General features: G+C 43.8%; 1 protein-coding gene across 5 annotated transcripts; it reads right to left on the bottom strand.

The window, feature by feature from the left end:
* Window positions 1-391: 391 nt before the first annotated feature.
* smoc2 (SPARC related modular calcium binding 2) lies at window positions 392-23,669 on the bottom strand. 5 transcript variants are annotated; one of them, XM_034226045.1, is made up of 13 exons: window positions 23,326-23,669; window positions 15,793-15,955; window positions 13,738-13,844; window positions 13,358-13,457; window positions 12,618-12,662; window positions 10,399-10,479; window positions 8,998-9,072; window positions 7,032-7,218; window positions 6,022-6,104; window positions 1,731-1,830; window positions 1,304-1,551; window positions 1,058-1,095; window positions 392-915 (listed from the first exon to the last, which is right to left on the bottom strand). In XM_034226045.1, the coding sequence occupies exons 1-13, from the start codon at window positions 23,398-23,400 to the stop codon at window positions 892-894; spliced, it is 1,326 nt and encodes a 441-aa protein (XP_034081936.1). In that variant the 5' UTR covers window positions 23,401-23,669; the 3' UTR covers window positions 392-891. The 5 variants fall into 5 exon arrangements, with proteins under 5 accessions (XP_034081936.1, XP_034081962.1, XP_034081927.1 ...); XM_034226071.1 differs by having other exon boundaries at window positions 10,399-10,446; window positions 23,326-23,668; XM_034226036.1 differs by having other exon boundaries at window positions 7,011-7,218; window positions 23,326-23,668.
* Between the last annotated feature and the right edge of the window lie 884 nt (window positions 23,670-24,553).

The following is a 24,553-nucleotide window of genomic DNA, read 5'->3' on the forward strand; positions in this document are numbered from 1 at the left end:
CACCCTTTTAATGGGCACCCGTAGTACACACAGCAGAAATTGGACCATTTATCTGTCTTCAGTCTACGTGGGAAATCTGTGACGAGAACAAACATAAGTACCATCCGTTTTTCCAATTCTCAAATGTTGCCTCAGGGGAATTGGCAAGAGTCTGAAAATAAGATGATACACGACGTTTGCTATGTATGACTAATACTTGGCCCATAAAGACTGTGTCAACAAGGTGTTTTATTAGAGACACAGCGAGAAAACACTAAACGGCCGACATGACATGATTTATGAAATGAGAAGGAAAACTAGGAACACTAATTGGATTAGAGAGAAACAAAGGAATTTGCTTACCCAATTAACCTCGGATAAACTAAGACTGGCAGACGCACAGAGAACAAAATGTATAAAAGAGTTCTTTATTTCTAATAAACACGATTACATGTGGACATGGAGGACGTTTTTATGATGTCTGTTTAAAACATTCTTGCAAACTGCTGTACAAAGCACAAGAGAAGAAGCTATAGGTCAGATGGCGTGGTCTAAGTTATTGTAGCAAACTATCCATATATCCGTATTACCATCATCAAAGTAAGGAGAAAATTACACTCGGGGAAGGGGCACAAAATGCAACATCAAACATCAAAACTTGTACAACTCTAAAAAGTATACTTTTTAGACACACAAATGACACATACATTGTATGTGTTAAATAATTTTTGCTTGTCAGGACATAAAAAGCTAACTACATCATTCACAGATTCAGCAGTCTGTTTAAATACCTTATTTCTACAAAGTGAATTTACATTTTTATTTTAAAGTACAAAGTGCAAATACTATGGTTTCCATTATTGCCGATTGGTGAGGGCAGGTACTCCGTGCTGGAGGGGAAATCTCAGATGCTTAGCCTTGCTTCTTCGAGGGATTCTGAGGAGAGGAAATTAAAGTGAGTTTCAAACATGCCTTTGTTTTTCTTCGCACTTTTGACAGTTTGAAATAAAACAATGATACTATTGGACTGCAGAAGAAGCCATTGTATCCACTAGTATAGGAAGAATGGTTTACTTACTAGTTTACTGGAAGGTAAACTCTCTCCTGGCTTGGCCCCTATGAGACAGAAAAAAACCCTCAACAACCATACGATCAATGCGTGTCAGTTTTGGGATATTTAACAGTCAATTTAAATAAAAACCTTGCATCCCTGTTTCTCATATATCATCTGACTGCGGTCATGATTCAATTGTATCCCTCAATGTGCAAGTGAGAAGATACATATGCTGCAGGAGAACACAAGCAGACGTGTTGTTTAGCTCACCCTCTTCTTTGGTCACCCCGAGGCAGCCCATCAGCTCCTGCAGAGACAGCGCCTTGTCGTTGCTGATGTCGCAGTACTCCACAAACTTCTTCACACACTTCTTTGGCTTGGATTTCTTGCGCAGGAAGCGTTTGAAGGGCTTGATCTCCTTCTTTCCAATGTCCCCGCTGGAATTTTTGTCGAGCTGACTGAAATACCAGTGGACCACCCTCTCCTCCAGGGTGTGGCTGGGGTCCGGCTCTGCCATCCTAAATGACAGATATCAGTTCATGAGCTAATAATCACTTTATCTAACTGTGTGAAATAAGTATTGTCACTGGAGATCAATCAAAAGCTTTGTTAAAATCAGGTGCAGCACAGCACAAACAAACCCACGGGTGTCCATTAATAATTGTAAGATGGACAAATCTATTTCCGAAGGCCATACCTTCCGGCTGATGCTGGATCTGTGACGGCGTGCACCATGTCTGTTGACAGCGCGTCAAGTACACTTGTCAGGAACTCTGTTTTCTTTGCCCCAGGACAGCCTGGAAAATAAAACCACAGATACCTGAATCATATGGAAATAAATGTACTCATATGTCAGCAAACATGGAAAAAGTATCCCTTAGTCAACAGCATTACTACAATGTGGAATGCTGCAGTCTTAGGTGGCCTAATAAATGTTTGGGGAGGGACGTCATGTAAAAGGCACTGTAGTTTTAGAGAGAACAAGACGGCAGAGGAGGGAAATAAACCCAAACATGACTCTCTGAGTCGTCTTTTACTCCCTCTCATAAAGTGTCAAACCTCCCCTTATCTGGAGGAGGAAGAGGGTACCTGCCAATCATGCTGGAGGCCCCCGAGTGGCTTTGACAGCTGGAGCAGAGAAGATGTTACTTAATCTTGTATGTATGGACAAGAAGCTCCTGAGACTCACCTGAGACATCAAGGGGTCCAAATACAATCCTGACAGACACTGGTCCTGGATTTAGTCTGAGGGATGTCGGATTTAAAAGGTATGCATCCAGAGACACAACTCAACACCTGATCTTCTGTGTGAGGTGGGATTACTATTTGAGAAGAGACTAAAATCTATCATTACCTACCAAGCTAAAACCAACAGAGAAGCATTATTACTCGCAGAACGGCAGAAAACAAATTAAAATGAGAGACAACTGGGGTGGAAAGACCCTAATGATAGTAATTGTGCGTGTGGCCATATAGTTTTAAGAGTGAGGAGGCTGAGCCTGTTCTGGAAGAGCTGAAGGCTACGCAGGCCTGAGAGAGATTCCTCTCCTCGACTCCCCTCTGCTTTCTCACAGTCCGGCTTCCCTCTGCTATTCTGCCTGTGGAGAAGAAGAAATTCTCCAGTTTGCTACACTTTGTTTTTATGGCCCAGGCCTGCGGGGCCAGATTCTCCTGAGTTGGAGATAATAGCATGCTTTGCTCCTCTCTAACAGGTGGCGACCAGCATCGGCATAAACACCCGACACTGCACCTCCTCTCCACCTCCATTCCACCTCCACTCCACCTTTCACAACTAGCGCGGAGCTTTAGCTGTCTGCACCGGGCCAAGGGGGTTGAAACATCCACATGTCCAAACTGTTCCACAGCCTCATTTACATATTGAACAGACCTGCGCCTAAGTTTTAGTGGGCCCTCCCTAGTCCAAGCCCAGTAAAATATCCGACCACCTGTTGATGGCTAAACCGGTGCCTTGTGGAGGCTCTTGTGGTACATTTGTCTAGACAGTCATACAATTGCACCCTCAGAAGGCAAAGTGTTTTTATCTGGCTGAAAAGAGATTTGTGGGATGCAGTGGGACTTGTTTGAGGATTAGTGTTTTTCATGGAGAGCGCACGTCCTCTCCGTAATGCTGCAGGAATCTGTGAATGTCTGCAGTTTTCCATTCATAATGGGAAGCCATCAGGTTAGGCTACAGTCCCGTCCTCTGGCAACAGAAGATTTTTCTTGTGGCGGGACAGATCAGCTTATGTCTGTCTGGATGTCGTTTAGCTAAAGGACACAAATGTTCCTGCTGTCATTCAGAGGAAATTGAGGCCATTTTCCATTCCCTTCATGGTTGCAGCAAAATAAGACTACTGTCTTACTCCATAATGATTATAATTATGTAATGCCCACATTTGACAGCTGCAGGATGGAATGAAGTTAAGAAAGCCTCAAGTGATTAAAGAGTTTTCTTGTTGAAAAGCTAAGGTCAGCACCAGTATTCATACGCCTCCATATATCTGCTGCCTGTGAAAAGTTGGCCAGTAAGTGCATGTTTGCATGTGTGCGCCCGTATGCTACTGTCAATAAGAAGCAGTGTTTTTCTACAGAGCCACATGGGGCAGAGTCCTGTCAGCACTCACAGCCGCAGCTCCCAATGGCTGACCCAGTGCTATCCCATGACCCCGCTCTGGGGAGAAAGCTTGCCAAATTCTCCGCTTTCCTCCTCCAAAGTTCTCCTTTCTCGCATCTCGCCCCATAAACCTCTCAACACCAGCGCTTCAACAGCAAATGGGGCTGCAGCAATGTGAAGGCAACATTTATAATTATCCCCGGTTGATACAGTAACACGGTTTACAGCCGTTGACGCAATTGCTCATAAAGAAAACAAGACGCTGTGTTTTTTGACCGTGCGTGTTTTATAATGGGAGACCTGGTTGATACGGTGCAGGTTTTTTGACACGTATAGAATGAAGTCTGTGTTCTGGTTTGAGCGTGTGTTAGGTGATTGCATGGCTGAAGGAGTATATTGTTTTCTGTCCTTCCACTATGTGTTTAGGAGGTGTTTGGTTGGGACCTCAAGTCTTTCTCATGGGACGGTTGTGGCTGTTCTCCACCCCATCGCCACTTCACACTTTCCGCAGTTACACACTGTAATTATTCCTGTTCAATATCTTCCAATAACACACACCAGCAGTGCCACTGGCTAAGATGAGTAACATGTGTTAGTCTCAGGAGCACTCATCCATAACTGTCTATCCCAATGTTTAATACACACTGTACAGAAGTCCTCGATGCCAGTGTACAGAGTGCTGCTCTGCTGCTAAATGCAGCACCTGCGAGCAGAGGGCAGCTCTGGCCAGGCACATTCTTACATAAACACTCGTGGATGGGACGGGAACAGTGGCAGCTCTGTTCATTTGCTGGAGGATTATTAACATGTTTACCAAACCTCCAAAAAAACAACAAATTTGCCAAGCACTGTTAAGCTTTTAACTGTGATTTGGTTGTATTCAGCACCTGAGAGCAATAACTCTACTTTGCCTATCATTGGTTTTATGAGGAGGACAAGTCATTGCATATTTATAAATGTAATAAAAACAAAGGTAAAGGCACTCCATCCACTGCATTGTAAAACTGTCAAAGTGCAAACTACGGTCAGTGGAATTGGTGAAAGTTAAAATTGGAAGATGCTCAGCAAAATAAAGTGGACATTTATAATGGTTTTGTTAACAGTTTTAACTTTTTTTTTAAATTGGTATAGTAAGATACCAATAAGCTTGTTCTAAGTTGTTTTAATTAGTAGTTTTAATCATTCATGTGGGCTCCACTGTAAAGCTAAGCAAAGTGCTTGTATGATTCTGCATTAGATCAGTTGGTGGAATAATGGCCATAAAACAAAGCATATTAAAGTCCCTCAAATTGAAATACATTGTGTAATGGCCCTTCAAAAATAACACTGATGATCTAACACCCCACATTGACAGGACACATCTTATCAATGCCAAACCAATACATTTAGTTATGTAATATCAATAAGGTTATTGTTTGTTTGGGTTAGGATTAGGGTTAGGGTGAAGAACAGGGTTTTGGTAAAAAAAGAAAAAGAAATACATGACTCCGATTAACGATTGAAGGTGGTCATGTATAAGCGAAACCAACATGGTAATACATGGGAAACGCATGGTGTTCATGTCATAGTCTGAGGTTCTATTGACCCATGCAACCTCCTGCTTTATCATTTGAGTGTAAACATCATTGTTTTGGTAGCATTTTCTGAAAATACTACTTTGGTTGTTTTTCTTAGAAGAACACACAGAGTGCTGCTTTGTTGTTAAAGTTTCCCTCAAAATGATGCGATCCTTTAATCCATTTGTAGTGCTTCCCATTTGTAAATACCACTAGAATATAGAAAGATTTAAGTTCTGCATTCTTGACCACAAACATAGTCTCACCCGTTACACCTAAGCCCACCCCATGACCACCACCCACCAACTCAATTAAGTTATCCAAACAGTTGTCAGTCTTTCTATCACTATCTGTCTCTGGCATCCTATTATCCATTTATCTCTACCTCTGCTGCCTGCTGTTTCTCCTCCTTGCTATCATCCCACTATCTTTCATCTCCCATGTCAGTTGAGATGAATCCTCCCCCCAATCCGTCTCTGTCTCCGTGCTTATTGACCATTGAGGGGCGGTATCTGGCAATCCTCAACTCTTTATCAAGCATCTCCTTGACCAACAGTGCTAATGATGTCAACAAACACACACACACACACACACACACACACACACACACACACACACACACACACACACACACACACACACACACACACACACACACACACACACACACACACACACACACACACACACACACACCCGCAATGTTATCACAACCTTGGAAGCACGGTAGCAGTTGGAGGTCGACTGCCGAAGAACTTCTCCATGTGGTCTGAGCAGAGAGGATAAACAGAGACTGGGTCCAGGATTTAGAGACCTACCTTGGAGATGTCTGCTTCTGTAATGGTCCTTAGGTTTAGTTGGGTGGGCCCTGGCATTGCCGTCACACTTTGGCTGTTCATACCTGTGACACAGAATACGCCACATCAGAAAATGCCAATTCACTTGAAATGAAATGGATAAAACACATTGTTAATTTCAGTAAAACTATCCTGTTTGTACAATCAGAGCGGAATGCAATGTTTTCCAATTACCGGTGTACAGTTAAATCTCAGGGATTCAAATAATTGTTTTGTGGCAAACCAGAGGCTGTGAATCACATCCACAAAGCAGGGTAGGATTTGGGGCTTGGATGAGGAACAGAAAAAGGGGGAGGGAGGGTGAGAATGAGAGATAGAGGCAGACAGGGAGCGTGGGACACAAGGAAGCTGTCACGGCCTCCCTTGGCGAGCCGGCGGAACCTCGATTGCCGCCGTGCCACTGGGCCAAAAGCTGGGCTGGGACAAGGGGAGACAAGGGGGGGGGGGGGGAAATCCACGCTTCCATATGTGTGCTAATGTGCTGTCTGGCACTCTGCCTGAAGCCTTGTTAATCTGATACCCAGCCTCGCTGCTCAGTAAGAGTGTACCAGTGCCCAACTATGCCAGCCTGACTGACCTTTGACCTGCCGCTCTGCAGACCACTGAGTCACTCTGTTTCATGGCCAATGGGCATGTCTATCCGTCTGCTAATGGCAGACTAATGTGCATTTTCTTTTTATTGCTTGAGTTCTGACAGTTTCTTCTAAATAGAGGTATGTTTACATGGTTGTTGGACCTGCAATAGAGATCATGCTCAATTACGCCTTAGTACGTCTAGTTTACACATTTTCCAACAAAGGTCATGAAGCAGGGTCACCCAGGTTTTCTCAATTGTCAATTTTTCTGTGTTTGGTTCGCTAATGATCTCTTACCTGTTTAACAACTGTCTGGTTTGTCTGTCACAAAGAACCAAGCAATAAAAGAATTTGTGTAAATGAGGGTGAAAGTACCATAGGTGAGGTCTCTCCCACCTGGTGGAGGTCCCAGGTATGGGCCGTCCAGTGTCCACCAGCACACACCAGCAGTAGCCGGTGGAGGGGTGACATTGGACCGCCTTGTAGAGTCCTCCTTGGGCACAGTCGGGTATGAACACAGCATCGTTCTTGTGCTGCCTAGCCTCTTCCTGGGCGGACTGCTGCTCCTGGTCACATGTTGAGGCTGGGAAGAGGGGTCAGAGATGAGGACTGGAAACCAGTATTTCATTTTTTATTTGGATATGTGTGCTAAATATTTTCTAGATTGATCGTCAGATCAAAACCCAAAACATATTAAAAATATATAAAAGCAGGAAATCTTCATATGTGAGAGGCTACAGCATTTTCTGCCTTTTTTAAAGAATAATTCTTAGCATAGTAGGAAAACATTTTTGTTTGATCCACTTATCGATTAGTCGAATAAACAATGCATCTCTTTAAAGGAATCAGTGGGAGGCAGAGGTTGGTCATCCAAACACACACTCACCACCCATAAAGACAGCATGCACCTAGGTGGTCTTGGTTGTGTGACTTGGCAACCACACGCCCCAGACACACACACTTGACGTGAAGAAGAGGGTTTGTTTAATGTTAAGAATGACTTCCAATCAGATATGGCTTACACATTTTGGATTTATACAAATTACAGTGTGTTTAAATTAATTTCTGTTTAAAACTAAATACATGCACTGCTCTCTCATTACACTCTAACGTGCCTGAAGCAGTGGAGGAGGCTGGAGAAGACAAAGGGGTGGAGCGCTCTGAGACAGTGTGTGTAGACTGTGATATCAGCCCCCCGTGGCACTGTTTACGCACATTAACAGGCTAATGACTAAGTACAGCTCCCTATGCCCCAAGTTAAGTAAATATTTGGACACACGGCTGCCCTGAAACAGACAAGACAAACGCATAGCGGTGGTCAGTCGGGGCCTTCGCCTCCAAACACCCACACTCACTGACACACCACTGCAGGGTACTGTAAGGCACCAGGGATCTATATGTTTACATGTTCAGAATTCCAGGGGAAAATGCAATGCTTCATGATCCTTTCTTTTATCCGTACGTATGGAGAATGCAGCGGCTTCCATGGGGTTTTGCAGAGTCTCAGCAGGATCTAATCAGACGTTCCTCCGCAGCAGCCTCCTTCTCTGCCGTGCAGCTCTCCAACTGAGATTTGAGCATTAAACTCAGGGATGAAAGTTGCTCTTCTGGCCATGAGGCCTTTCATCAACAATCTCTCCCTCCCTTCACTGCTTCGCCCTCGAGGCTCGGAAGCTACTGCGGGATTATGAATATCCCTTTTCTTTGTTTATTTTCATTAGAGCTCTTTACCCACACAAAAGCGACCAAATGAAATGCCTCCCCGCTTTCTCAACCGACTCTCTTCGCTCCAGTTCATCCGTATGGGCTCTCTTTGTTGAGGCGGGTGTTTTTTCTTCACCCCAATACCCCAAAGAGCACATGGTAATCAAAACCATCAATGCTGCATTTCTCAGGGTTTTTTTATTGGCTGTAAATTATGATAATGGTATTCACACACAAATGCACGCAGGCTTCTCATCTCCAGGCAAGCCTCAAAATAGCATTGTTTTATTCGGAAAGCCACATATTTCCCCTAAGAGCCAAGAGGCAACTGATCTGTACAATGAGATAAACGGGCATGTGTGTAAGAGGAGACCAGAAGCGACCAGGCAGAAGAATAGGAGATCCTGTGTTTGTGCCATGTGCTGATAATTACAGATACGCTGCAACGCGAGGAACCACAGAGAAGCAGATCAAGCCTGACGCACTCCAACACCAAGATGTATTGCTTTCACAACCCACCATCTGTCCTTAAAAGACAAGAACAGCCTCAAACCATGATTGCTCACACAAGTCGGAAAAAACACAGAGCGTGCTTTCAGTTGAGGTTTGCTACCACCCGATCGCCGTCATTAAATAAAAAATGGTCTTTGAAACTCACATGGTGCTCGTGTTCTATTGTTCTGTCGGCTGCGGACCTGCTCCGTCCACAGAGTGGGGTACTGGGAAATGATGTCTGAAAGAAATCACCAAGACAGCTTTATTAGCTCCAATAGAAAACACACTCGTATATCATCTGAGCCAAAGCTGGGGGTTCCAAAACTCACAGACTGTAAAATGCACATCAAGGTTATCGTTTCTCAAACTGCTGCAGTGCAGGTGGGAAATACATCGTATATGATAGCTGTGACCAGAAATAAAGCAGCGACAAGAGTCTGCAAGTAGCCCACTGTATTATCTGGCGATCACAATTCCTTCACAATATAAAAGTGCATCTTAGTTCAATGTGATCATCTGCTTCCAATTCACAGTGATGGAGAGTATCTTAATTGAACTTGAAATGTAGGAAGTGGTTTCTCTACCATTTGAAGTTCAACGGATATCATAACATAAAAATACTCACAGATGTATTAGCTTATTTTAAGTATCATAACTAAACTCAACCCTTAAAACAGATTTACCCTTTTGAGAGGTTTATATTTGTAGATTATTTAAATTAAAAAACATTTGAATGTTGCAGCTTGTTGAGCTAGAGCTGATATTAAATAGCCCCTTTTATGCTTTTTGTGGTTTTCCCTTTCCTGTACTGTATTAAATAGGTTTTTGCGCATGTAAATGGTCTGCAAAGGCTAAAATCCCAAAGTTCCCCAGAAGGAGTTTATCGCCCACCCCTGCTTAAAATCGCCTCCATTGGACTCCTTTGTTTACTTCAGTAACATAGTGACATCCCTATGTTACACTAGTGCTTCTATTGGCTAGAGCTCCAACCCATTGTACGTGACACACTAAGGCGCGTGACATCTCTAATCAGTTGACCAATCACAACAGAGCCGGCCAGCTAACCAATCAGAGCAGACTGGGCTCTCAGAAACATGTCACAGTAGAGGCACACAATATAAATATGAACCTGAAAATGAGCATAATAGGGCCCCTTGAACTAGTTTACATGGGGGGGATGTTTTAATTTTGAAATGTAGCCAGTAAATCAAGCTTTTAGATAATTTAGCTGAGTAGAAAGCACAATAGTTCTCCCAACATGTAGTGGATTTGAAGCATGAATTAACCAAAGCTAAGCATGTGTACCTAAGCACCTAAGTAAATACCTTGTGTAAATAAGTAAAAGAAAAGCTAAAAGTGAAATTCTTATAGAATGACACAACTTTTCATGACTGCCGCTCTTTGTTACTGGCTTGCTTGATGGCATTACCAGTAACTTATGGAGGCTTAAGAGCATACAAGTCATGCTGAAGTTGTCTTTTTAGTTTTCCATACATAAACATCCTAACAATTAACAATTGAGTCACTCAGTGGTATCGCATTAAACGCACAAACAATATCTCACCTTCTTCGTCGCCGGCAGGCTGCGGATCCACCACTAGGCCGGTCTCATCTGCATTTAGAATGGAGAATATTTGCAAGGAGACTACAATTACGAGAGTAAGCTTAAGAACACTTAACTGAGTGAGATTTGCACTTTGCCCGGCTAAGAAGGATGGAATCAGAAGTAGAGGAGAGGAGAAGGAAAAAGAGAGAGTTGTGTGTGTGTGTGTGTGTGTGTGTGTGTGTGTGTGTGTGTGTGTGTGTGTGTGTGTGTGTGTGTGTGTGTGTGTGTGTGTGTGTGCGTGTGTGTGTGTGTTGAAAGCTGAAAGAAGGTGTGTCTTACAGTAAGAGAAAAAGGGAGCAAAATCAGAAGTTTAGTGGTCATATATTCCCATGGTTTCCCTTCATGCAACAAGGGAGATGATTATGCTATGGAGGACAGATTGAGGTCAGTTAAAATAAATGAGAAGATGAGGAGCAGTTGCCCCTGATGCTTTTCTCCATCCATCCATCGCCTGCATTTGAGTCACGAGAGCTATTTGAAGGTGGGAGAGATACAAGGGGTGAAGAACCCAGTAGCCAAGTCTGAGAGAAACCAATTAACAGTGGGAGAATCGAGCTCAGTGTTTGTTTGGACTATGTTTGTTTAATTTGTGGTGGGAGGGAGACGGGGATGGAGGTCTTGAGACGCTTAGGGTAAAACCAAGGCTGTAGGTGTGGTTAACCTCAGTGTAGGTCACTCATTCTGCTCAAAGTAAAGCTCTGTTAGTGCATGAGTCAGGGCATCTAGAATGGGTGGCTCCAGCTTAAACTCATTTGCTTTAACAATGAATTCTCCATTGCAAAATCAGGATCTTACATTAAATGCAAGTATTTTAAGCCAGCCATTCATCTTCTTAAGCATGCTTGGTGGATAAAAATACATACAGTCAGTGTGAATGACTGGGGCAGACATGTTATTACCCTGCTCACTTAACGGATGGAAATGCCATTTCAAAAAGCGTATTTATGATGCGGATTTACGATAAACCACTAATGACCGATCTTTACTTTGCGGCCGTTTACATGACTGTAACACCTCTTTTAGCATCTGCCAGGAAACCCCCGCGCTATTTGTGGTCATACGGCATTAGTTTAACTGCTGTTTGTCAGTCGTCGGCTGCATATGATTCCGGCATGTGAATGAATTTGTAAAATGGGTTTTAGGGCAAAGCATTTGGTGTTTAACATGACCAATATTCTGATCATAAAAGAGGAGCTATGGCTGCAGTGAACTGCTTCGGTACTGAAGGACTTTGGCTGAATCCAAATATTGATGCAATCGCTGCTATTTTCAGTGCTGGCACACCACAAATCTACAGTTTATTCTGCTTTTCACCACCCTGTTTATCCAACCAGTTATTTCCCTCTCCCACCATCCCTCCTCCTCTCTCAAATGTTGCATTCCCACTTGATCTATGTGTAATGAGTTGGCTGGGCTCAGACAGACACTATACCCAAGAGTGTTTACAGAGAGAAAGACCTAAACGTCACACTGACGGGAATAATCCATGTGACAAAAACAACTGGATGCATACTTTCTCTCTCACACACACATGCAACATACACAGACGATCACATAAGGAAAGAATTGGAATCAACCCAAATTACACGTTAGCTTTCTGAGCCTTCAAGTAACAGCAGTTAAACAAATCATCTTTTACAAAATGAGAGAAAGAAATACAGTATCTGGAGTCGAGTGGTCTCATATCTGGAAGAGGGGTAAATGTTGATGAGACACAGAGAGAAAGAAGAGTGGATTAAGTGAGAACATTTCCTTGTTCCTTGCTGAAAAAGAAGGAAACCAAGATAAATCAAGTTAGAGAAGGAGAATGAAAAGTCAGTTTTCCTTCATTCTGGCTGCTCCCTGCTGTTCTAAAGACAGCAGGCTGTTGTATCTGCCGTCGGTGTGCATCAAAGCTCTCCCCAGCCTCTCCTTAGTCTGCAGTCTGCTTTTATATCAGCCTTCGGGCTGCTCGCACTCTCTCAAATTGAAAAAATATTAGAAAGGCAAGCCTTAACAGGAGACCCGCCCTGCACATCTCCAACACAGATGCAGGCAAACAGACAGAGAAACAAATGAATACACACTCACATGTACATGCATGCTTAGATGATACACACACAGACAAACATAAAAGCATGCATGCAAAAGATTCAATGTGTCCCTGAGAGGATTTTCTTCTCGAATAAAAGGCTCACCTGCTTTACCTGGCTCTCTTGTAGTAGCTCTCTCTTGTTTTGAAGCTGCAAGGCAACATGTTGAAATTAATTAAAAGTTCAACAACACACACCCATTTTATGTTATCATCAATATTAAAAATGCATAAATCAAGTAATGTAGGGAATGACACAGCAAAAAAACATTTAGTATTTCCAAATGTTATACATTTAATTGGAAGTGGCTAAATACACTGCATGTTGATCAAGATGCATTTTATGACATTTTCATACTAACAATACATCTACTGCTGCTACCTCTGGCACTTTTTCACTATCAAGACGGCATCAACTTCCAAGGCAGCCCCATGGAGACGAACGGGGCCGACATGTGGCATTGGTTATTTGATTGTTTGGCATCCTCGGAGAACACTTACATTCCTTACAGTTTAGCTTTCTTGCTCAACTCTGCAGCAGGGATTTTCTACCAGTCTTATTTACACACACGCAGCTCCAGGCCTTGAGCAACACTCAGTCCTCGGGTGGCCCCTCCAACCCTGTGGCCGTCAGTCCAGTCACTGACCACTTTCCCACAGGACTCACGATTACACCCCCCACAAACACAACAATTTATCGTCCTTGTTTTACACAATTACAGAAACCGCGTACTGGTGTAGATCAGCCATTCTTTTTCATGTCATACATCGGTCTTGTTACAAAATGCGTAAATACAGTGTGCATAACTATTTACATTTTGCTTTATAAGACTTTTTTTTACCCACCTTGGCAGCGGGGTTTTTTATTGGCCACTGCTGAGCCACTGATGGGTCGGCCGTTGGGGTTGACACACCAGCAGTATCCAGTGTAGCTGTGGCACTGAACCTGTAATCAAACAGCATGTAAACAAAGTCAGCACTAGCTGGAATCTAGGAGAATAAAATATTGGACGGTGTAAACATGGGATTCAAGAATTACATTTTTCTCATAATATGTCACCATTTTTCACAATAACATTCACAACATAAATAGTGAAATCTGCCTTGAAATCAAATAAATTCATAATATACAATTCAATTCCTGCAGGGGTCTCAGAAGTTGAGAGCTTTGCCTCATATTAAAAAAAGAAGTTACGAACATAATTGATGTTGAGTTTTTTTGTTACCTCGCTATATGTGCCATCAGGGTTGCACACAGGCACAAAGACCTGCGGGAAGAGCTTCTTGGCCTGCTGCTCTGTGTACTTCTTCTCTGCAACACATCTGGACGTATCTGAGGAGCACCACAAATCACCGGTATCACTAAATATCACAGAAATCCATGATTCCATCCACAGCTCAACTGTTTTCTATGAACTATTAAACCCCACATACTTTGAAAAGTCAGGAGAAGATTTGTTGAATCTCACAGATGGTGGGGAATGAAATAAATATGCAGGGAGAGAGGAAAGATGGAGGGGAAACAATTCAAGACATTTCGGAAGCGTGCGATACTTGTGTGGCTGGGAATAGAACCAACACCCCCGGCCTCATTAGGAGCAAGTCAGACAAGCCTGCTCAGTGCCTGGTGGTAAAGCCATTACTGAGCTCCTGTAGAACATTCCAGGCACCCAAGAAAAGGGCTGATGCACGAGGAAAACATGACCCTTCCTTAATGTCTGTTTAAAAACCTCGACCGTCTGCTCTGTACAGTTCGAGATGTCCTCTAACTATTTGTCGACATAAATATTGGTCAGCAACTTTTCACCTATAAGCACCTCATGTATTTTCGCATCTCTCTGTCAAAGCCATGGCTCATCCTGTCATTCTACAGCTGCTTCATCTCACCTGGCCAAAACACCAGCTGTTCAAACTCTCAGGAAATGTTGGGCAGCGATGGGTTTGATGGGAACTTGGTGTGACACATAAGCTGAGATGCCAGTCAGGGCCTGGCAGGTTCAGATGACATTAAAACAACGACTCATGCCAAGTTAAAAAACAGTTTGGTCAGGAGGCTGCATGGCGCTGGCAGAGCCAACAGTAGATTAGCCATTAGACTCAGGCAGGGGAATGTGCACTGGTTTCTCTCAGTCTAGTGTGTGTGTGTGTCTCTGTGTGTATCATTGTCACTGGATGTTCCGGATGGAGGAAAACAGCAAGTTGAGGAGCTCTAAAGTTAGCTGCAGTGGAAAAACCCCAAACCATCGTCTTTCTCTGGGGGCTCGGACAAAAAAACGGGTGGAAAAAATGACAGGACACTTGAATCATTCAAGCGCAGTGATAGAAAACAAATGTGGTACCAGTCTCACCATCCTCAAACACAATCCCATCTCTGTGCTGTGTCTTTCACCCCGGCCCTCCAGAAGCAGAGGGGGGCCCGAGCTCTTATAGACCCGATGTTATTGACGTATACAATACGACTTTCATGGACTCTCGTCCCTTTCAGCTTCCTAGCTGGAATCCTCTATTCTGTGTCAAGGCGCTGTCCGCCACATCCAGATGTCCGCTTAGAGACGTCGCCATAGTGACCCAGAACGGGCATAAAATCGTGGAGACTTCTTTTTAAGCAAACCCTTTCGCACTCGATCCCTGCATTAGTGATATAATATTGAAATGTGTAAGAATGGGGCATTGTCCCCAGTCTGTAGAGCGATGAAGTCGCAGTATAGAGTTAGTCAGTGGGGCGGGGGTGAGAAGGTTCGGGCCCTCAGCATTGGGGTGTAAGGGTCCAACAATGAGGGAGTCTGTGAGCCGCCTGACCTCATTGGCTCTCCTTCCCATTTTGCTTTTCATCTCCACTCTTCCATCGGTCACATACATACGGCTTTACATCTAGTATGCTGAAAATGAAGCCATTAATTATTGTCAAGAGATTTCATTCAGATGCCCTTGACTTTGCATAATAATTTGATTTTAGAAAGCACAAGCCATTTCATATCACTGAGGAAGTCGTAGGTCCTCGAATTTCTAACAAAGTATAAATAAATCATTTCCATTCAATCTAATTCATTTGACAAATCAACATACGATTTCTTTATCAGTACAATTGGTGTGAAGTGATGAAACCAGCCATGGAGCAACAAACCCCCCCTCCAGCTCTCACTGTGTCAACCCCACTCGTCGTCCCAGCACTCAAAGAATCAATTATGCTGAAATGAATTTAAGCCACAAGTTTCTCCTGTGACCCCCCTCTGCGCATTCGAGAGAGGCAGGCGGCGCTGAAGCGTGACTCATGACCTGACCTTTGCATGGCCCTCGGATGACCTCCAGCTGGGGGTCGCGGCACTTGGCTCGGAGGAACTCGCAGCGAGATGTGAAGGTCCTGCCGTCGGAGGCGCACAGGGGCTTGCGAGGAGCTCCGCTGCATTCCATGTTGCACTCCTTGTCCTGATCCACCCGCAGGAACTGCAGGAGTAAGAAAACAGTTGTGTAATAAGACTGGGAAATTAATGAAAACACTTTAATCTCAACAACAACAGGTGGGATACTGGAGGGATTCATGAAGACTAAGGTTTGACATGTGTAGGAGAAAATGCATTCTATAAAAACAGGTGTCCATTTCCAAAGCCATACAAATGGTTAATTCTGTTCAACTTTTATCAGGACATTCATAAGCAATTTTTTCCCATGAATACACTAGAAAGCATTGCAACACACAGACAGAGAGATGAGGCAGTGTGTTACTACACGCCTGTCAGGGTGCAGCCATGCTTTGTCTCCGTCTCAAGGGCTGGAGAAGTCTTGACTGACGCTTCCCCTTCTCTTTGTCTGTGCCAACACCTGCACATGTATTCACCTGGAATCGCTCCTGAGGATGTTTTACTCAGCCATGAAAAGAGAAACAAGGACAGAGACTCCTGGCTGTACGCATCGGATCACCTGTGTCAATGCCACCATTGTATCTGCCACCGTGGTATGAAACCCCCTCGCCAGGCCACACAATGGGGGGCGGCGGCGGTGGTGAAGGGGGTTGGCAACAAGCTGTGACTGCTACAATGAATGAAAAGACGTTGAATGATGAGTGGCTGAATCAACTAGATGTCAAGGAGCTTTGTGCTGCTACAGTTTGAGTGTTGGGTTTTCATAAAGTTTGCTTGATTCATTCATTTGGGTGATATAATGACCTGGATTGAGCGGAAAAAAACAAACTATATGCTGACGCAGGTGCTGTCTTAAGTCAGTCATATCTAAAGAGTAACACCTATCTGCTCTCTTTTTGACTTCTGTTATGATGGTAACATTTGCACAAAAGAAAAACTGTCCTTTTTCATTCAGTGGATGCACACACATGTACACGCACACAGCTCATCAATCTATGGCACAAAGCAGAGAATCAAAGCCCTCAATTAAAGGTAAGCCATAAAAATCTGTTATGCGTTATCAAAAGAAAGGGCATGGCAAGATAAAGTATGGCAAGAAAAAAAAACACATCCATGAAAAGGGTGGGATGATCACCAATAAAGAAATTTGTTATGTCTGACATCTTACAAATGAAGTGAGAGATGACGTTTGATGGCAGCCCCCTGCACTCAGACCAGCAGGGCTGCAGGGCTGCATGCACCTGGAAGAGGGTTGGCAGTGAAGGCAGCATCGCCCTGGGCCGGGGGGGGGGGGGGTTACAACCCACTCTGTCAACCCCACTCATAAATCTTCCCGGGGGGGATCAGAGAGGAGAGGCCCGTTCAAACACATCGGAAGAGGAGCCGCGAGGGAGGGGAAGATGAATCTTTTCAATTGAATAATATTTTTCAAAACACTTATTCTTTAGAAGCTCTTACTTCCCAGGCTTTTTAAAATGATGTGTTGTCATGAGAAGAAGACAAAAAGCATCCTGGAAAGCAGTTTGCCTCACAAGAACAGCCTGTGTCCAAGTCTCAAGACTCATCCATCTTTCTAGACAGAAATATGGAGAGTAATCCCTCTTCCTCCTTTGGGGTTAACAGTATATGAATGCTGAATGCTTCTATTTCCAGTGGTTAAAGGGAACTTATGAAGTATTGCATTTATTTTGGGCACAGCAGTAGGGTTCATGTTTGTCTTCAGCCCCTTTAGTCGTCTGGGATCCGCTAAAAGGTCCCAAGTTAAATCTGAGGGTTCACAAGATGTGAAAGTAAAAGAAAACGATGGGGGTCATGTTGTTTTTCAAGGCTTTTCCTGCCTGTATTTGATAGCAACAAAAACGTAATGATAGGAAATGGGACAGAGAGAAAGGGGGGTTATGAACAAGAATCCCAATTGATGGTTTCTTAAGCCTACCACTCATGCACTTCATACAGAAATATCTTATAGTATAAGTAATTCATTTCACATCATCCAAATTTAGATTTTCATCCAGCCATTATTTACTTGGATCCAAGGCTCTTCATCGACGTAATTTAGCCACGGCCTTGAACCTTTGGCAGAAAGCTCAAATGTTAGCAACATTTCCCTTCAATCTGTGAAGTGCTTCACCGACATTGACACATGTTTGATTGCCTTTATAAATGCCTTTGCTTTGGAGTGCAACAGCAACTTTTTCTGCAGTATTTCCAAACATTTATCACGCTTTCACCATCTGAAGGACGTATGCTCTTCTGCAGCAGAACAGCAAAAGGAACGCTGTCTCTCCGAAACGACCTGTGATTGGTCACCTGTGACCCGAGAAGAGTCCTGTTAAGGGCTTGACATGGAAACAAGAGGAAGCACATAACTTTCCGACAACATGATTTATAATGTGAAAGGTTATTATGGAATGTTTGCCCAAAATAAAAGCTGCCTACCAAATCTTTAATTGCTAGGCCAACACCCCGGAAAACGAGTTTCTTAGCCTCTGAAATCATTCAAATTGAACAATATGAGAGGTACAAAAATCCCTTTCTTCTCCAGATTAAGGCCACTATCTGTAATGAAGAAATTGCTTTTGTTTAAGGGCCAAACAGGTTGGGTACCACTGGATGACAGGTATGCTGTTTTTAAACAATATACACTTAATTCCTGAAGAAACTGTCAATTCCTGTCTTTGAATGGGAGAGGGGTTGGTTTGAAGACTTCTAACCAACTTGGGTGACCAACAAATGCCAAATTGACTTTCATTAACTAAGCAACAGTTTTCATTATTATAGTGCTTTGTAATAGGGACACTTTATTTCTCTTTTTCCAGCTAAACATTTCTTTGTCCATTCATCTGGAAACACTAGGAGTTTAACATCTCCCTGCCCCTGCTTGTTAGTGTCTCTGAGTTTCTTGGATTGTTTGCTTCATTGCATCTGACTGACAGTTTCCCGTCGGTACCCCCCTCCCTCTCCCCCTGTCCTCCCACAACAGTTAGGACATCCCTGTGCAGCGTTGACCTCCTCTCACCCTCCACTCTGTCGCTCACAGCTCACCCCTTCACATAAAGTCTAGCAGGCGTGACAGGCTGGTGTGAGGGTGTTTGACTGCAGCCAGTCTCTGCTCTGATGGAGTCTGAGTGCGTCCAGCTATGGTTGGTGGTGGTCCGCCAGTCTCGCCGCGGCTCGTACTACTACACACTACACCAGCACGGTCGGCATAAGCCCCCGCAAGCCAGCAGACTGACAACCCAAACTGATTAATTCAGCCGCCCAGAATCCTGCTAGATGTCCACTGCAAAGCACACAACTGAGCGCCTGCATGTTGACGATAAAGCTCCAAGAACACAGTGTGGACAAAACACAGTTACACTGAACAAAAATATAAATGCAACACTTTTGTTTTTGCTCCCATTTTTCATGAGATGAACTCAAAGATCTAAAACATTTTCTATATACACAAAATAACCATTTCTCTCAAATATTGTTGACAAATCTGAAAAAATCTGTGATAGTGAGCACTTCTCCTTTGCCGAGATAATCCATCTCACCTCACAGGTGTGGCATATCAAGATGCTGATTAGACAGCATGATTATTGCACAGGTGTGCCTTAGGCTGGCCACAATAAAAGGCCACTCTGAAATGTTCAGTTTTATCACACAGCACAATGCCACAGATGTCGCAGATTTTGAGGGAGCGTGCAATTGGCATGCTGACAGCAGGAATGTCCACCAGAGCTGTTGCCCGTGAATTGAATGTTCATTTATCTACCATAAGCCGTCTCCAAATGCGTTTCAGAGAATTTGGCAATACATCCAACCGGCCTCACAACCGCAGACCACGTGTAACCACACCAGCCCAGGACCTCCACATCCAGCATGTTCACCTCCAAGATCGTCTGAGACCAGCCACTCGGACAGCTGCTGCAACAATCGGTTTGCATAACCAAATAATTTCTGCACAAACTGTCAGAAACCGTCTCAGGGAAGCTCATCTGCATGCTCGTCGTCGTCATCGGGGTCTCGACCTGACTCCGGTTCGTCGTCGTAACCGACTTGAGTGGGCAAATGATTACATTCGATGGCGTCTGGCACGTTGGAGAGGTGTTCTCTTCACGGATGAATCCCGGTTTTCACTGTTCAGGGCAGATGGCAGACAGCGTGTGTGGCGTCGTGTGGGTGAGCGGTTTTCTGATGTCAATGTTGTGAATCGAGTGGCCCATGGTGGGGTTATGGTATGGGCAGGCGTATGTTATGGACGACGAACACAGGTGCATTTTATTGATGGCATTGTGAATGCACAGAGATACCGTGACGAGATCCTGAGGCCCATTGTTGTGCCATTCATCCACGACCATCACCTCATGTTGCAGCATGATAATGCACGGCCCCATGTTGCAAGGATCTGTACACAATTCCTGGAGGCTGAAAACATCCCAGTTCTTGCATGGCCAGCATACTCACCGGACATGTCACCCATTGAGCATGTTTGGAATGCTCTGGATCGGCGTATACGACAGCGTGTTCCAGTTCCTGCCAATATCCAGCAACTTGGCACAGCCATTGAAGAGGAGTGGACCAACATTCCACAGGCCACAATCAACAACCTGATCAACTCTATGCGAAGGAGATGTTTTGCACTGCGTGAGGCAAATGGTGGTCACACCAGATACTGACTGGTTTTCGGACCCCCCCAGACCCCCCCAATAAAGCAAAACTGCACGTTTCAGAGTGGCCTTTTATTGTGGCCAGCCTAAGGCACACCTGTGCAATAATCATGCTGTCTAATCAGCATCTTGATATGATGGATTATCTCGGCAAAGGAAAAGTGCTCACTATCACAGATTTTTTCAGATTTGTGAACAATATTTGAGAGAAATGGTTATTTTGTGTATATAGAAAATGTTTTAGATCTTTGAGTTCATCTCATGAACAAAGTGTTGCGTTCATATTTTTGTTCAGTGTAGTTATGAACTCCGCCACCCAGATTCTCTATCAAGTGTTTATTTCAAAAGCACAGTTGGCCACACTAGAGGAGGAGAACAAATAAGATGTGAGAGCCAGTGAGAGGAAGAAGCGTGAGACGGATGGTGTGTTGAGGACCTCTTCCTCTTGTGTACTGCTAATGGCAGTTAGCTGTCGGTTGCACATCTCTTAGTGTTTGGCCTGTGGTGATGGATGGGCGAGGCCGCGGCAGAGCCCTGACATTCCCATGATGTCTCATTCCTTCCTCTCCAGGCCAGCAACATCACCATGCACAGCAACATGGTGGAGAGTGATCGATGGTCTACACCTCGGCAACATGCATCACAAGCATACACCCCGATTTATCATAGAAGACAGAACTCATGACTCAACTCTTTCACTTTCAGACAGCTGGCTCTCCATCTCTGTTTTTCTTTCTCTTTATTTTTCTGTTTTCAGGAATATTTTTGTATTCTTTGCGTGATCTCTCTTTGGATGATGCTTTCTAAATCTGCTCAAATAATACAAGAGGTTGGCGAAGGAACAAGAGACGGGCGAGAGAGGGCGAGACTGGCGGAGTGTAAGGGAAACTTTTTTCTTCTTCCAAGACAAACCAGCATACAAATCAAATCCAATTACCTCCCCCTGGTTCTGCAGCATTGTGGGATTGAAAGGAGTACGGAGAAGGCGAGACTCCAGCAGTGAGCACATTGTGGGCTGATAAGGGCCCTCTGGGCTAGGAGGCCCCCGCTTCCAGCGCCCCGAGAGGCCCCTCACACCACAGCCCCGCAGGGTCAATAGGGGCCCAAGCTGAGAGCCATGGCAAACGTGTTAAATGGCCTTGGCGGGAGTTTCCTGCGTGGACGCGAGGATGCAAAGGGGATCATTAGTTTCCAGCATGGTGGAAAGGGAAGGAAGTGACAGCCTTTAACCAGGCTACTAACTCAATCAAAGGAAAAGCCATTTAATTGCTGTGAAAGATGTTAAGAAGAAAAGAAGGGGGTGTGAAAGGCCAGTGATAGTCAAGTGACAAAGAAAAATCACTGAGCAGGTGCACAATTGTGTGAAAGCATAGGGGGCAATGGAGTCCATATGTTATACTGAAATGGCTTTCACAAGGTTTGAAAGAGAGGCAGCCAATGCTCCCTCATCATTTCAAATACTATTTCAGACTTCCATAAACCATGGAAAAGTCTGCCTCATGAATAACCTGGGCATTCATCCATATATTTAACTGCCTGTTCGACCTCAAATATGCACAAAATATCACATGGAGACATTTCCTTGAAACCAACAATAACCTCTCCTGTGTCATACAATAAGCAATTAATCTCGCACAAAGTACTATAAAAAAAAGTTCAGCGCTCCATGTGCCATTCCAACAAATGAACCACAGTGGGGAGGTATAACGCAGACACAGTTACCACTGCAATGAAAATAAATAGGTTTCTCATTCTTGCAGTCTTGAGAAGTGTGGACTCTGTGTCGTATCTGTGTTAACTTTACACAAATGGCTAAGTATTACCCATGCCATCTCAATAAAGAAACATACATGTGTAAATGTGTGTGTCATGGTGAAAATACAGGGGGAGCATCTGCTCAGTACAACACTTCCTCCCACATTCCACATCTCCATAGTGCCGTCAGGGAGAGAGGATCTCCGACCCCTCACCTGCAGGTTAACGACTCATGGCCATTTGTCTCCAATTGGATATTAAGGCATCCTTACCCGGACCATAAATAACGATGCCGGGGGAGGCTCTGACAGTGCACATTCCGCTCTCTATTATTCCTCCTTCAGCACTGTACCTGCACTTGATAGTGGCCATGAAATTCCCCTTATCTAAAGATGCACTTTCTCATGCAGTGAATGGACTCTATATGCAAAGCTCTGCTGCTGCTGTAAACAGTGCCATGTGCTTTGGAGCAGCAGACCTGCTGACTGGCAGAGTAACCTGCAGAGCCCTGGCACTACAGGAGAGTGCTCAGCAGCACAGGGAGGCAGGCAGGTCGAGGCTCTGAACAGATTACAGCCTCTGCCTGCAGAGACCTTAAAACACAGTGAAATGGAGTTTAAATATTTAAACTTTTCCCAGTACTTCCTCGGAATCTATTAGGTTTTTTAATCTATTTTATAACCAGCCTGAAATCTGTCAGATATGAAAAAATTGTGAAACATTAAAATACTTGAAGAGAGATTACCTAAAAATCATAGTGTCTGCATGGACCATAATGCTGTTAATATATAATTATGTTTGTTAAATAGTTTCAATAAAAGTTTGATCATTTTAATAAAAGTTATCAGAGGTAACACTGACAATAAATACAAAAAGGAGGATAAATGCCTGTCATATGTACTTACTGATTAAGAAAAAAAAACCTTGACAAAAGGGATTTCTGAAATATTACGCATGAAGGAGCATATCCTTTACTCAAATACTTTCTTTTAACCCTGGACATTAGTGAGACGTATTCTGCAAGTTGAATGGCTCTTCTTCCTACCGTGAGAGCAGAGAACTTCTGAGCGCGTCCAGCGCACAGCAGACAGAGGATGAACAGCAGCGGGCAGACGTGCATCCTGACGCAGTGTGGCAATACACTCCAAATTACGCACGGTCCAAAAGTGTCCTCTGTGTTGCCTGGACCTCAACAAAGCACACAAATAGTTTTTGGAAGTTGTCGATAAGGTTTAAAAATCCACAGTAGTGCTTGCGGAAAACAGTAAGTGTTGGACTGCTGATGTATTTCACTTCGTCTCCTTGGTTTCGACTGCCAAACCGTTGGTGTAGACACTCTCCTTAATTCTGGCAGTGTGATAAACCCCCCGTGTCCCTGACCTTTTCCCCTCCCTCGATGTCTCTTCTCCCTTTTCCCTCTCTCCCATTCGACTTCTTTTCTCCACACCCCCTCCCTCCACACTTGATTTTGTCGACTAGATTCCTTATCGGATGCAGGTAGTTCCGTATAGCCGTCAGGTGTAGGTTTAGAGGGACTGCGTCTGCTGCTGGTAGCTGAGGCAAACACGTCAGGTATTCTTTTATTTTGCTTCTCCTTAAAAAACAGCAGCAAGTAATATACTTTTGTTGTGAGGATGTTCGAGAGAGGGGATCAGACAGGCTATACTGTCTGCTGGGAGCCTCAGCAAGAAGAATACTGTCTGCGCGCACACTCTCATACCAGACACACACATACGCGCACACGCACTTCAATATACAATTTAGATTTTTCTCGACTATCTCTCAGTTTAGTATAACATTCTACAAAGAAAGTTCCACACAATCATTTAAGTCACCACAATACACAAACAATATACAATCTGGTATAGGTCATATCAGTAACACAAATTTAGCAACATGCAATTTAAATGTAGGTTATTTAAACCACATATTGCACTAGAGCTGTGATTATATTAATACAATGATCAATATTAAGGTATATTTGAAGAGGCATATTTAATTTAGGGTTGATTCTAAAGGCTCTTGTTGACTTCAGTTTTCACAAATATGTGCCTTCATTATAGTAGGCTAATGGAGAGATTGGTCGGCTACATTGCTACTATAACGCCACCTGACGGAATGCAAAGGCAATTACAAGCTTTCACATCCATGGGCATGTTAACTACAATACCTTCACCCATTTCCATTTTTCACATTTACTTTCTATTCTATGAGCTGCTATAATTGTATAACCATTTCCCAATTGAACGCTATACTTTTTCTAAATCACACTT

This window comes from Gymnodraco acuticeps, unplaced genomic scaffold, assembly GCF_902827175.1.
Source record: "Gymnodraco acuticeps unplaced genomic scaffold, fGymAcu1.1, whole genome shotgun sequence".
Lineage (NCBI taxonomy): Eukaryota > Metazoa > Chordata > Actinopteri > Perciformes > Bathydraconidae > Gymnodraco > Gymnodraco acuticeps.

Excerpts from the sequence above, each read along its gene's own strand:
- smoc2 (XM_034226036.1), bottom strand. The coding sequence starts at position 23,400 with ATGCACGTCTGCCCGCTGCTGTTCATCCTCTGTCTGCTGTGCGCTGGA. Across the intron at positions 7,219-8,997 it reads CAATAGAACACGAGCACCAT|CCTCAACATGTGACCAGGAG; the intron begins GTGAGTTTCAAA and ends CCCTCTTCCCAG. Across the intron at positions 1,552-1,730 it reads GATCCAGCATCAGCCGGAAG|GATGGCAGAGCCGGACCCCA; the intron begins GTATGGCCTTCG and ends TCTGTCATTTAG.